Genomic DNA, 15,393 nt, shown 5'->3' with positions numbered 1-15,393 from the left:
TGTAGTTCTTTCTTCCTCTTGACTGCTGCTACTTAAAATAAAGCAAGTTAAGAAGGCATAATACTCGCCTCCTTGGCTTTAATAAAATAAGGCTTTCCTTCGTAACACTAGGAAAATATGGATTGTATTTTACTATAGATTTTGTCATTTATATGACTTGAAACTAACATCCAGCACTGTTTTTATTGAGATTTGCAGGGTAACATCTTGGACTTTAGCATTCAAAGGTGGCCACTTCTCGAGCTGGTATGGACTGAAAAGAGATTTGCCTTAGTCCTCTTTGGATTTTTGGTTTCTGTTTTCACTATCTAGACTGTTTTAAAATAGGGCTGCTTTGGAACGCCAGTACACAAACTTGTGCGAGGTGAGGCAGTTATGCTGCAAATGTTGTCGGAGTATTCTCTGGTGAGTTATTTTGTTTTGGATTCCATGTATTCTTCTTATATTTAGTGGGCAAGCTAGCCTGGATTACCTGACAACAGTTACGGTGGGCCTACATAATAACTTTTAGCAATTTGTTTAGAACTTATTTTGTATTTTATATAAATTATCGACGATGGCAGAAAATGTACCTTAATTTTATGTGAATGATAAATTTGATAGCCCTAATGTGGCACTGAAAGTACCTCTTTATCATAAAACATGTGCATGTACATCTCTGGTCATTTTCGATAGTTGGAAATACTTATTCTGTGCCCATAACATGATAAATCACTGAATGATGACTTATGTCCAAGCTGGTGAATGTGCTTTGGTTTGGCGTTGGTCATGGTTTTCACATTGTGCTCAGCATACAGACATAAAGTATGCTTTGGGTTAATGGTCTTCATGGGCACTCATTTTAATTTTGGTACATGCGTAAGTCTCATACAATTATATGTTAGTGAGTGATCCAAGAATAATGGGCATCCCTTTGCTTTACAGCCAACGAGGAGACCAACTTGTTGACTATGATGACTGATTCACGGTACCTTCCAAAACACAATGGTGCTAGCATATACTGAGACAAATTGTGCACTCTTAGAATTTTGGGTTCCTCAGCAATTGTAAATTCCCCCGCTTCTTTCCATGCAGTTTTTCTTGTTTGTTTGTACTGCAATGGATTGCAAATCTGGCAATGGGTTATAATTTACTGACAGCAGAAAGAATACTTCATCAATAATTATTATATTTAGATTTTATGTATTTACTCTAGCCCTGATGAAGTTGTGAAAACTTGAAATATGACGAAACACATGCTGGCTAGAACTTAAGAAACAGGGATTGACTGGAGTGTGAATAAAGCTCATGAGAAGATGCAATACATTTCCTCTACTCTACGTTGGATTGCTCGGGGATCTCTTGGGAATCTTGGACTTTCTCTAAATGCAAGGTGTTTGTGTGGCTAACGCTCTCTCCTAAAGCACGTGCTGTAATGCTGGGACTTTATGAGATATGTTTTGACTAGACAGTTTTTACTGTGTTTTTTGTGTGTCATCTATCACCCAGCCACCACATATCTCTGCATCATTGCTTACCATTGGTTGGCTTTCCTGTCAAACTGATTGGCCTGCTACATATTCACGGCTCATCTAGTCAATCTTGTGTTTGCCCCTCTCGTGGAGCAAAGCCTCTTTACCATTAGTTTTGATCGGCTGGTTTCCTTGCTTCCACTGTATGCTATTCAAACACCACTTTTTTTCTTTTTGGTTCAGCACTTCACAAGAGTGCATGTGTTTCCAACATGTCTCCCTCATGTGCTTCTCTCCTCCTGCCCTCTGTATTGCTCTCTCTCACCTGTGTGCTTCTCCACACATCCCCCATTCTGCACGCACTCTTGTATTCTTTGCCCATTGCTTTCTTGTATATGTGCTTCTTCCCTGTCTGCTCTCCATTGCCCTTACACCCATTGATTTGTCTTCCCACTCCGACCTCTATGTTGCTTCCATACCCCACTGTCCAGATGGCTTCCCCCACCTGCTCCCTCAATCCCTATCACCCATTTCTTCTCCTACCCAGCCCACCCTCCGTGCTACATCTGTCCTGACCACCCTCCGAACTACTTCCCTGGCCAACTTATTCTCTGTTGCCTGTTGCTTCTCTTCCCTAATGCATTGCTCCCTCCAACTGTGTCCTCCATCTGCACACCTCAAATAAATTATTTTTGAAAAAACTGGCTGTGCCAATTTTATTTAGCAATGCTGCACAGCTTCTGGGATATTGTACAGCATGGCTAAAAACATTGACAAAGCCGAAAGGTCTCAATGGTGGTTCCAATTGACTTTGTCAATGCTTGTTTAATAGAGAAAGTACATTTAGCATTATGGTAAGCTGTCAAACCCTTCTGCTTTTTTCCCATTCAAGCACAAGTCAAATTCAATATTTTAAGCCTCTTACACAGGTGCTTGTTCTTAATTGTGGAATGAATGAAGAGTTGCACCACAAACTAACCTACAGACCTGCCTTCCTAGATGTCAAAGCCCGCGTTTTCAGTGACTGCGCACTGGAATGCCCACGTGCCATTGATCCGACTTTGTAACTATTATTTCAATTTAAGAGACTGTTAAAATTATTTATGTTCTCAAGGCCACCTAATGTTTAAGAATTTGATCTGATTCAAAGTAGAGAGCAAATACATGTAACTTTTGAAAACCCCAAAACAATGAATGAATACATAAGCAATATCTAAAATGTGCAGCAGTAGTTCACATAGACCTCATTTGACTCATCGTTTCCCTTGCACTAGAGTGAAGAGCACCACTGTAAATCAAGATTACCCTCCACTCCTTTCTGAATTACTTTATTAGATCACATAATATCAACATGTTGCATCAGAAAATGTATTTCCCGGTTTTCTACAGTGTCCTCAAGTTTAGTTATACATCAGGATTGGAAAAGAAGGGGGGAAGCTGCCGGGATGTCTTCTTCTTGGTGTTTGAGCATCAGTCCACTGAAATAAAGAGAAAACAGATGCACATCAATGCGTGCTGACTTAACACTTTCACCAGAGCCCTCGGTTGTTTTTCAGGGATCGGAGGAATATTTCATGGGAACTTTTAACCAGAAAGGATCTTGGTTCCCCAAAAGGTTTTGTTCATTTCGTGTCTGTTGACAATCCTCATTTAACAACCTGCTTCAGATTCTTCAATTTGCAGTGTTTGATTACAGCACTGTTGCTTGTTGAAGTTTTCCCTCTCATTTCCTCTCATTCTATACAGGTAAAGCCAAGTGTTTGTAATAGCAGACACGCCCTAACATACCATCCTCTGTATCCTCTATTGATCCCTACTGCACTCCAAGATGCAATTCTAAATATTCTACGTTCAGTTTGACCGGTGGAATTGGCAGCCATGTCTGCCCCTGTCCATTTATAGCTCCTATTGAGAGCAGGAAGATAGAACTTCTGACAGATATGGCTGGGTAAGTCTCATCCTGAACTCTATATTATGCATGAAAATCATAGTGATCAATGCCGAATCTAGCCCATGAAACCTAAGCTACCCAAACAAAGAAGTCTACCATTTCACACATTCACAAAAGTTATTTTTGACTTACAATTTTACAGTTTTGACAGTGCCTTGAGATTTCAGTGAAATAGTGGTTTAAAAGAAGAAAAGTAGAAGTCAAATTCTTATTAACAATAATAATATTAAATTGTATTGATACTGTTATTATTATTTCTGCTATTGTTATTATTTTTCTTAAGATTATAATGCTATCTCGCAAGACTTTAGCTGCTTACCTATTGTCAGTCAGTTCCATTCTTCCGACTATTTGCTGCTTACCTCTGAATGCTTTTGGCAGTAGTCTCTTTAAACATTTTAATGTAAGATTTTTATATGGCCCAACCAGCCATCATAATATTATTTATATGATCTGGCAAGAAGCCTTTGCTCTATAAGCCGCCATGCATTTTATCAGCTGTTTCACTTCCCCCTGCGGCCCCTAATGCTACCCAGCCTTCTGACTACCACTATTTTTTTCTTGATTGATTACACATTCCCCCCGCTCCACCTATAGCACTAGACATCTGTCTATCACTATATACCTTTCTCCAATGCTAGGGCATTCCACCCCATGCAGCCTCTACATACCACAGGTCCATGCTCAACCCCTAAAACATCCGGCCTTGCAGAATCTCTAACACTATTCAGTCTTTCACTTGTCACCAGTGCCTTAAAAGCCTACACAGACCCAATATTGCAGGGTCCACAAAAATACACACCCTCCACCGACATGTATTCACTTCTCAATTTACCACTTCTGCATCCTGCAGTACTCCTAAACTACAAGTGCCTCCACCTATCACCAGTCTATTGTCAAATCGCTACCACTTCCACACTTTCATCACCTGTGAAATTACATTCCACTTACTACTGTTACCTTCTTGGGCTTGCAGCACTACCAGCCTGAATCTCCACTTACACCACTTAATGATGTCCCAACAATCCTTCATCAACCTCCAGGACTTACCCACTGTGTAACACCACAGCACTAAAAACAACTACACCTACAAATGCTTGCCTGACCACTACCAATTCATTTTCACCACTTGTACATATAGATATACCGTTCAATTCTGCAAACACGTTTTAAATGTTGATAAAAATAATGCAATAATGTGCAGAATTAACACTTACGTTTTTTAAAAAAAATGTCCTTTTAAATGCAAAACTTGTAGAAGGCAACCATATTTACACATATTATGCTTGAGCAGCTGAAGCAGCAATTACTGACAAGCTGACCTGGCTTAAGAATGTGAAATGTTATTTTTCCTGACCTTCCCATAGACATATTTTTTATAATGAATAATAGTTGCCTAAAATAAAATGTTCTTGTTGAACTCTGTAAATGTTTCTACGTACTCAAAGAACATCATTAACTAATAAATAAGAAACGTGTCTTTTAGTGAGATAAAATAGAAGCTTAATCATGAAGATGCAGTTTTCTAAAGGCAAATGAGTGGTGTGAAAGCTTTTGAGAATAAACTATGTATTTGATAAAAATGTTTCAATCAACATTGCGGTGTGTGGACTGTTGTATTCCTGGTGAGAAGACGGAGTGATCCTATTCTCATGAGGGCATCGGAAAGCTGATTGGCTGACTGAAGAAAGAAGAAGCAACATGTTACAATAGCTTAGATTATTATGTTTATAATAGTGAGTGCTTCTAGAGTAGGTTACCTCATTCCATTTACCACTTGCCATATGACCACAGCCATTTCCTTAATCTATGCTGCTCATGCTGAGACACTAATGATTTTCTTGAACCTCTCTTTATGGGAGGTTCTGCTTTGATTACTTATTGAATTTCAGCTGAGTTTTGATGCTAAGCTTTACGCTTTTTCATGTCTGTCTAAACAGAACTCCTTATGGGCAACTGAGACTGACACCATTTAACTATCATCATTCTTCTTAGAATAGGGATTCTTTCTTTTATGGAATGCGCTTTATGCAATATATTGATTGCTTGGTTTTGATCACTGATCTAACACTAATGATTGATATTGACGAAATAATAAATGTTTAACCTTACAGCAGCTATCATTATTGACTGAAAATACAACTGACATTGTGATAACAATTTAACTTGATGTGCAGCTACGGTATAATCTCAACTAATGACAAAGATCCATTGGCCCAGAGTAATACAGCGGCAAATTCTCTCCAGATGAATGGTAAAATCCTACTTGTAAACCGATAACTTTATGGAGATCCCCGCTCTAGCAATTCCTACCATTCTATTGTCATTTTAAGTGCTGTGTCACACCCTAACTTAAAGTGTATGTGGCCATATCAGAATAAATCTATTGTACTGTTTTGGATTGTACCGCAGAATTTACAGAAAGCTTCCCACCACTAACTAGTCTTTGAATAGCTCCTATTGTTATTGTGACCACTGAAGGACCCTGATTTACTGTTTCGTAAATAACACAAAATGTAAAAGAGTTTATTAGTAATTGAATTGACCAAGTAGTGAAAGGTGTATAAAAGCAGAAAGAGGGAAGAGTGAAATAAATCAAGAGTGATTCAGATATCGTCATCTACTGCTTGCTTTCATGTGTTTTGTGCCGATTTTGAAAACTGACCACATAAAATCTAGATGTACCATAGAAAACATGTGGTGAAGAAACTGCATTTAGCAAGAGAAAAGTGGTATCTCGAGGCACAAGATAAAAAGTGTGAATAGAACTAAACTGCTTATAGTAAAAAAACACAGAAGGTTTTAAGTGACGATAGATTGCGTGTGAAGTTATATATCGTAGGAAAACAGATAGATGGGGAACCTCCAGTAGCCCGCATCTCTCCCTCCCTCCACATGCCCATCTAGACATGTGAACGAGTTGCCAGAATTATGCAAGGGCAGAAGCATATTGTAGGATATGAGGCTGAAGGCACTGATTTTAATGTGAGCCCTGTCCATCTATCTGCTCCATCTGGTCCGCAGGAGCAACTGTCTGAAATAGATAGTTAGTACCCTCCCCTCCCCCAAATACATTAGGTTTGTGGTTTGACTGAACACTGTGTCCCCAATGAACAAACCATAAACACCTTCATCAACAGTGTGCGACGTAAAACCCATCCTTTTTCTCCAATTTATTAGCAGTATGCCAGCAAGCACCTATCTTTCGTCTCCTGTTGTCAATACGATGCCGCCAAACGAAAAACACACCCCTCAGCACCTTGCCAGCAAATCTATGCCACCAAGAACACATGCCATGACTTTATGTCAAGCTGCAAATGACAAGGAAAGTAGCACTTCTCACTCCTGGTAATGAGTCTGCTGTTGGAAACCCCTGGTCACAAAGTCACATCCGTACCGTTTCGGGGTTCCGGCAGCAGGCCCTGCAGCAGACCTTCCAGAGCCACCCGGTATTTCTCCATCTGCCTGGCACTGAGCCTCATCCCAAATTCCACTGGAGCCTTCAGCTGTGGGAGGTGCAGAAAAAATAAACAGGGTTCAAGCGGCAGCCTTCAAATAAGAAGGGACTGCATGAAGGACATTGGTAAAGCTTGGGGTGCAGCACAGAAAAACAGAATTACAATATTCACACATAATGGTGCAATCTACCGTTCCTCCGTACATACAGTAGGAAGGTGGCATGAAGGGCACCTTTTATCATTTGGTTGAATCATTATTACTTTGTTCCAATTGATTCATTTTCTTAATTTAGTGTTTTGTTCAGTAATTTCTATGAACAGGTGTCACCGCCAGGGTCTTTCTCTGACTCTATATGTAAGGTTGTAAAAGGAACACAACAGTACTAGAGAAAATGAATTAAAGTGAAAAGCATGGACGATTGCTCCTTGCAAACCCTGGCACTGCCGTTGAGTCCCCTCACTCACATCGGAGGTAGCAAAATAGGTGGGACGGTGACATAACCCTTCAATTCCGTAAATTAAATGAATTCCGCAGTGTAAAATGCACTATTCTGATTAAATAAAATAATGAAATAAAAACTGAAAATTTTAAACAAGGTGTTACCAGTGTTGCTTATTGTGAAAACATGAATAATGACACCTTTGAATGAAATCTTTGCCTCTGTGCTTCGCAGAAGTGATAATGCCTTCTAAATGCACATACATCTAAGGCCCTGATTACAAATTCTGTCGAGGTAAAATGAAATTTATTGCGATTGATAAAATATAACTCCCTTGGGTTGGGACATTTTGGGGTGAAATAAATTGCATCTATTTGATGATTTCGGGTAGTAAAATGAGGATTTTGATTCTTACTGCACAAAAACTTGCACTTTATGGTCAATACTGTACTAATCCCTCCCCTGCTAAATGCCAGCAGATTTGACCTGCTGACATTTGAAGAGATTATTGCACCCAGTAATTAGCACAATTCAGAATTCTGATCCTTGTGCAAACGTGTCTTCACAGGGGTACCTGATCCACTTATAATCCACTTATAATCAGAGCCAAAATGTATTAACAATAAGAAATTATTTAAGCCAGTGCCATTTTCATATTCAGGATATGGTTCATAACAATTACTATAGGTGGAGTTGATTACTATTGCTTTATAAATCCCTATATTTCTGATGCTCTTTCAAACTCTCATTTCCCATATCTCTAGGATTTATCAATACATTTAATGTTGATGTATGAAATAAGGGAACCACTGTAATTAATTTAGGTTCCCAGTGCTGCTGTGTACTTTGTAGATCTATATCCTCAGCTCAAACAGACTCCTAATTATTTATGTAATACAAAGAGAAATAAATGATGTACCCCTGGTAAATCATGTGACCACCCACATCAATCAAAAAGAGATGGTATATCAAACAAACATTTTTCTGGGTTGTGTTATTATGTTATCATGCAGTTATTGTGGGACTTCACCATTGCAATGTCATCATGGTTTAGGCCATGTGACATAACTCCCTGCAAATGTTCTCAGTCAAAGGTAATTTGATGTAACTTCCTGTGGTGCCATGGAGGTCAAAGGATGTATGATTTTACTTCTCCTACCCCTGACATTTTAATGAATGTACACCCATGTTGAAATGTAAAATCAAGGGGTTCCACTCTCCACAAGGGAGTGTGAAGACTTACCATCTGACAGTAAGAAGACTTTAAATTCCTAACATGGGAATCTGACTGCACAAATAACATTTCTCATCTTCTTATGAATTTCTGCTCTGATTTTAGGTATCTTTACAAAATACACACAGGGCCCAAACGTATGGCTTTGAAGAACAGTAGTGTGATCTCAAATCAGCTTCCAGTGGTGGATACTCAAATGATAAAGTATTCTGGTCCTAGGTATTGATTGTTCTCATAGGATCCTTAAGTGCTTCATCATGCCGGTCATGAACAAGACAACCAAATCTTGGCCAACATACACGAGTCCTCCTCAAGTTCAACATCAACAGATAACACAGGAAATAATAAGGGTTGAAAATACGAACGTGTACAGGGTCTCCAGCCAGAATCATTAACCTTCCACTTCACCCTCACTCTGCTACACACAAAGCATAGTGCCTGTTCTAAATGTCTGAGGACATTTGACAGACAGTATATTGAACTCATGGAATGCAGCTAGTCTTCTGATTTGTTGAGCAAGTGACAATTTGCTTTCCACAGCGAGATACCAAAGTAATCACAGGTGTATTTGCCATAAAGAATGGCTATATATTTGGATACTGGACAGAAACCTTGTTTGCCAGGGAGTGTCAAAAGCATAGAATGGCCCCATGCTTCCTATCAAGACACTGTATCCCAGCCATGCTCTGACAAGTCTCTGCATTAACAGTGCAGGTTTGGGATTTCTCCAGTTGCACAGCTAGTTTAACCTCTTACCTGGTGAAGTACTAGTCCCTACTTGACATCTTCAGGATCTTGTGTGCACCATTTGCCCTGCCAACTCTCCTCATACTGCACACATTTGCTTGTGAGTTTACTGGGGTCACATTTTTTCCAGTCACAAACATTGGAAATGGAGTATATTGTTGAGTGTGCTAAGCTAAGATTGTGAAATGTATAATATACCAGAGCCCTGATTTTTAAGAAACCCATGTAAATGCCAGTAAGTCACCTTCTGAGGGATCTCAGTGCAACATCTGTGGAAAACAGGCAACATCTGTGGCAAACTGCCATGATGGTCCACACTTTTAACACAGATGCTACTCTTGCACATTTAGAGACACTTTTGGCTATGGAATGAAATGCATAATACTTTGGTGCTGCGCTGTTCTACTGCTGCTGATGATGTGTTGAAGGGAGAAAGAAGTGAGACATGGACCACCGTCATGTTGGTGCAATAGTGAGATCTGAGACCGAGCCTATTATTGTTATTACTGAAGATCGACAACATTTTCTCTTTATAGGAGAAATCCAGGCTCTCAATGCCTTGTCTTGACGCCAGCAGGTTCTTCTAGGAGATGATACATGCTCCACCTGAAGGCTGAGTGGCTACTCTCTGGGTGACTCAATTGCCCATTGAGTAATGTATGCACCAAGCAAATATTTCTAGCTATAACATGTGCAGTGACATCTGCATGGAACTAGTCTGATTCTGTTGGTTCCTTTACCCATCATCTCTTCTCACAAATTAGATGCGAGTAAAATTCCACTTTTGAGGTTTTTCTGGAGTTCATATGTTTATACAGTATGTGCAAGAGGCTGACATGAGGCATTTTTCAAAAGAGAATTCACCAACACTGGTGTGTAGCAAGAAGTTCTTTGATGGGGTGTGTTTATACACAGGTGTGTGTGGTACGGTATTAAGCATGGACACTTCTTTCCAATGAGCCCATCTCCCTGTACCCCAGGAAGTTGTCCCTGCAGCAACCTTAAAAACGACTTCACTTCCTTTTGACCTCAGAATAGTTATTCTGTCCAGATGAGGATTGCACAACCATTATTGAGGCTCAACTACATCTATCAGTTTCAGTAGGTGTTTTATTGCAGATGGTATAATTTTCCCATGCTTCTATATAGTTCAACGTCCTAAAAGAAATATAAACCATTTTTAGCTGACTAACGAGAATTTCCAAAAGCCGTAGCACTCCCATGGTGTACAGCCTCCTAGGCATTTGGTGGTGCAGAACAGATGTCCAGCAGCGTTCACAAATATTTTAATTGTATGTGAGTAGCTACATGAGTCTGCTCATTGAAGATCCCAAATGCACCTGTGCTGCTGAAGAAGGATGTCACCCCCAAACACATTAAATGGTTGCACGGTTCAAATTCATATTCAAGTAATGTTTAACACATGTGATAAATTGAACCAATAAGAAGGCAGAGGCTGGGGTAGCTTGAGATCTTGGTGAAATCAGAACTGCTCCCTAAAGTGAGACACTGAGGGCCTTTAGGAACTGGCACATTGGCTCTGATGTGGCAGTTTCCTGGCGTAGCCCTGTGCCCCCTAACGACACCTTGGTAGCACTGTATTTATAATACAGTGCACCGTGGCACTCGTTAGCCCAACTGTGTCAAAATGTTTGATGCTGTTGTCGCACTTTGCTGGACTAGCGTCAAAAAATTTGAAGCTAGACCAGCAGAGCTCGGGTGGCCCACTGAAAAGAGCCTAGTGTCAGTTCAAAAAATGACGCTAGAATGGCGCAATGAAATCTTTTTGATTTCACTGCACCATTTTTTTCGGCCTCCCAGGGGAGTGATGCCTCCCTTGCATATATTATACCTGGTGCAGGTGTAATGTGGCACAAGGGTTTACAAACTGGTGTAATGGTGACATTGGGCCAGTTTCTAAATACAGCGCGGGGTAGGGGACTCTTTTGGGCTGTTAAAAAAATGACTCTACAGTGCAGCAAGGGGCTTGTAAATGAGCCCCTAAGTGTTATAAACTGACACATGCAGCAATTCATATCATGGTACATGGGGAAGCCTTGGGTTTGGCATGTTTAGAGTGAGTTGGAAGGGTGGCCGGTAGATCTCATTTACCTTGATAATTTCATCTTCCTCCAAATTGTCATAGCTGCTGATATCTGCAAGTTCCCCATCTTCAGATCGCAGTGACTTCTTCATAGCCCTGTTTTTTTCCTTTGCCTGTAAAGATTCATTGTGCAGAGACAGACACAGCTTTGTCAGGACCATCATATGTAAACAAAGAGAATATGCTTAATATGATCATAATACTCAGATGAATATAGTGCCCCTTACTTACACGTTAGACATTCACTTGATCAAAAAAGTTCCCTTTGCTGGTCACATGGGTCCTGATAGAACTGGTATCAGAATCCAACAGACATGACTGCAATACTCCCATACTGGACAAACTCAGTTGGCTTCCAGTCAAAACCAGAAACTTCTTCAAGCTAGGCTCCACAAAGCCATTCAGCATGGAACCCAAATTTACCTGTACCACAAAACCAGGCGAATCATGTCTACTCATAAGCACCAACTCTTTGGGTCTGGAAACCCCTTTATTCAGAAAACCCTGCACAAGATGCCAAACCTTCCCAGGAAGTGCCCCTAAGATATGGAACTCCACCCCACTTGCCATAAGAACAAACTACTCCCACCGCAAACGATTTTCAAGAAAGAAGTCTGCCTTCACCTCGCCAAGCAGTTTATGCTACCTTGATTGAAGAAATCTTTACCTCTTTTCAAGACTATAACCATACTCCGAAAAATCGTCAGGAACACTCAATAGCCCAAACTTTGCCAAATGCCCACTGACAACCAACCAACACCTCAATTGCATTCCCTTGCATGCAACACCTTACTATTGTAAAGCGCTTTAGTGCCCATCCGGGTCTGATTTGTGCTATATGAAACTGAAAATTACCAAATATATAATAATAAGTAAACATGAGCTACGAACATCCCACAGAAAGATAAATTTCCTTTTTGGGGACAAGAGATGTAACTGTCCATAGGGGAAAAGAGAGTGGTCCTTACAGGGCACATACACAACCGATAAGGACCAAACCTTGAGGTAAGTAGCTAGCATTCCTTACTGGGAAGAGGATGGATGAACATTACAATCAGGAGAAGACGGCCTTCCTTGTTCAGCCTGAGAAGTGAAAGTGGGCATCACATCTGAAGAAAAAGAGCCTTTCTTGCTAAGCACATAGGGCAAGTTCACAAAGCTATTTGCACGCCTAGTTCAGTTTGTTATGCAAAAGGCTTGATTTACCTGATTAAATGCACATTTAGTGTTCTCAAAATGTGGATTTGCGCATAAAAAGAGATATAGAGACCCTACTTCATAGGTGAGTAAATGTTCTCAAGAGATGTGGAGAGGACTTTCCAAGGAAGGAAAGCCTTGGAAAGTGAGTACATAAGCAAACAAGATAGCTTGTTGCATGCTTTTCCATAACCCATTCTCACCTAGCATATGGTCACTCCTGTCATGGGCAGGAGTAAATTAAAGTTGAGGATGGGAAGAGAACACCCTCAGAATAGGTGAGGAAATAGGAAAGGTCTTTCTCCATGGAGAAAAGCTGCTTCTGTGGAAAATTCAGAACTATGATTTAAAAGGCAATGGCACTGCTGCTCTGCTGTTATGTGTGCTAAATGTTCAAAATAAATATTTTTACGTGCAAAAATGTTTCGGAATGATTGTACATGGAATTCGCAAAAGAATTGACTGTCACTGGCCTATTCCTGAACTCTTTTGTGAATTACAGACTAATCAGAAATATAGGTCATTAGTTTACAAGCAGGCGGAAAGACAGCATTGATTGCTAGGTGCAGGAACTAAGATCTTCACAGGCATTTGATAGCTCTTGTACTGAGTGTGGGGTTGAGAGCATCACATCCAGAGGAGTAGAGAACTCCCTGCTAATCGAGGCATACAAACAGTTGTCGGCCCCAGTGGGTTAATTCTTCTACTGGAGATAGAAGACATGAAGATCCTTTGGAGAACACATTTTATGCTTCTTTTTGGCTGTTGTACACTACGGTGCAAACAGACACCACCTTGAGAAGATGCAGCCCCCTCACAGATGGATGAACAGAAATTTAGAGCCCATGCAGTCTGTCAGCGCTCTGTCTTTAGGGACACCTTAGCTCGAACTTACAAGCCTGATATCACTCATCTTATCCTGCCCCAGTCGTTGTTGAGTTCTGCTACTGACTGCCCTACTACTGGTCCTAATGAAAAGTGGCTGCCATGAATTTACCACCCTGTCTTTGAAGAGAAAAACCCGGATTATTCGCCTTGTCTGATTACCTTCTATGCGAGGTTCACACCGCGGGGTTTGCATGCTGCCCACTTCCACTCCATTTATATTCTGGGGAGGGGGGCTTTAATGGCCCTTCACGGCACCTCCAGATCGCACAGAGTGAAATGTGCGCCCTCTTCGTCATAAGAGGCCAAGTTCACCCCGACACTCTCTCCATTACCTTACCGTGAGTATATGTCAGCTGTTTCGAATAGGATCGTCTCCAGGCCTCATGTGGTACCAGCCGGATCATGGCTCAGAGAGTGGAACTATGATCTGCAGATCACGAGTAGGAATCTAGATAGGCTGATTCGCTCATCCATCCTTCTGAGGCCACTAAACTGACTGCCATAACATTGAGTAATTATAACATCTGTTAACTTATGGCGCCCATAGCTCTAAATAAGTAATTGTTTTATAATAAAATGTAAACCCATTATCGGAACTCTAGCAGAGGCCTCACAGGTACCCTTGCAGAGGCAACTCACCTCCCCTCCTCATTATATTTTCCCCAAACACTCCCTCTATCTCTCTTTATAATGCCGCCCATAGGAGAGTAACTCGTCAACAAGTGGTGTACAATATACAAGATAACTAACAACGCGATACTTGCTACATAAACTCCCGCCCCCCGCTGTTAACACACTCTCTGTGCACAGACCCTAAACCCATTGTTTGCAGACCTGTCCTAGGCGGGTAGCAGGCCGCCCGCTTTTTCTGGTCAGCGCTGGGCCTGGAAGCGCTGTGCTCACCTGCATTCTCCTAGCATCGCTGGGGCTGAAGATTGGGAGGAAGCCCTGGGCCTGCTCGGCCAGCATGGCGACCACGTAGGCTGCTAACAGGGCAGCCACCACTTTCTGGGAGACCATGACGACTCTGGAGTGCCGGACAGTAGGACGCTGAGTGTCTGCCCTTCGCTCTTCCCTTCTCCTCTCTCGCTCTGTCTCTATGCCCGTTCTCTGCCAGTGGGTCTCCTCAGCCTTGCTGTGTTCGCCTTCTCTCTCTAGCCCTTTTATACCCGAGGTTCGGTGGGTGATTTATTGCCCCTGTCCTTTGCTAGCAAGGCCCTCTTCTGCTCCCTCCCTCATAGGTGGCCTGGATACCTGGGGCTCGAGGTAGCTGGGACAGCAGCCCTCGCTTTATTGCACCTAGAGCTCAATCACCACAGAATGTTAAGGGTTATTGGATTCTTCAAAATGGAAATCGTTCATTTAGCAGCATTCAGTGCAGGTGCACGTGCACGCGCTGTTCTTCTCAGTGTGTGCCTGCTATATGCACACACGTAGGCCAGAGGTCGGTCTGTTATGTGCAATGCGAATGCACATGGATTGTACTGTAATATTTATATAGCGCTTACTGCCCCATGTAATGCGCTGAAGTGCTTGCCTGCATGGGTAGCATGCTACATACACCGTGTAGGGTGTTGGGTTGAATGTTTATTGTCTTGGTTTACTCCCACGTAGAACATATTTACATGCCGTGTGTGAGGAACACCGAGGAGCAGTTATTGGAAACAGTGTTTAGCAGTATTATGGATGAAGTGGTGTGAGAGAGAGGTGCAGTATTGCAATGTATGTACCTGTGTAATACCCGTGTACATAACTCGTGTCAATATATGTATGTACATGTGCGATCTGCGAATGCTTGCTGTGTGGGAGCAAAAACCCCAGCCCGAAATGTATGCATTTCAAATGTATTTACATTCTGCAGTTCTCCAACAGGTTTATCCTGCACGTCAAGGCACCTGCTCAACATCATTCAGCAAAGTAAAC

The 15,393-nt window shown here is 41.5% G+C and overlaps 1 protein-coding gene across 1 annotated transcript; it reads right to left on the bottom strand.

Annotated features, from left to right (window-relative positions):
• Positions 1-2,770: 2,770 nt before the first annotated feature.
• LOC138301994 (promotilin-like) lies at positions 2,771-14,594 on the bottom strand. The gene is made up of 4 exons (XM_069242421.1): positions 14,374-14,594; positions 11,394-11,498; positions 6,800-6,908; positions 2,771-2,929 (listed from the first exon to the last, which is right to left on the bottom strand). The coding sequence occupies exons 1-4, from the start codon at positions 14,488-14,490 to the stop codon at positions 2,922-2,924; spliced, it is 339 nt and encodes a 112-aa protein (XP_069098522.1). The 5' UTR covers positions 14,491-14,594; the 3' UTR covers positions 2,771-2,921.
• Positions 14,595-15,393: the final 799 nt, after the last annotated feature.

The sequence above is a fragment of the Pleurodeles waltl genome, chromosome 6 (genome assembly GCF_031143425.1).
Source record: "Pleurodeles waltl isolate 20211129_DDA chromosome 6, aPleWal1.hap1.20221129, whole genome shotgun sequence".
Lineage (NCBI taxonomy): Eukaryota > Metazoa > Chordata > Amphibia > Caudata > Salamandridae > Pleurodeles > Pleurodeles waltl.
The sequence above is the reverse complement of the archived record's forward strand: the minus strand, read 5'-3'. Positions and strand labels throughout refer to the sequence as shown.

Excerpts from the sequence above, each read along its gene's own strand:
- LOC138301994 (XM_069242421.1), bottom strand. The coding sequence starts at position 14,490 with ATGGTCTCCCAGAAAGTGGTGGCTGCCCTGTTAGCAGCCTACGTGGTC. Across the intron at positions 11,499-14,373 it reads GCGATGCTAGGAGAATGCAG|GCAAAGGAAAAAAACAGGGC; the intron begins GTGAGCACAGCG and ends GAATCTTTACAG. Across the intron at positions 6,909-11,393 it reads AGGAAGATGAAATTATCAAG|CTGAAGGCTCCAGTGGAATT; the intron begins GTAAATGAGATC and ends CACCTCCCACAG.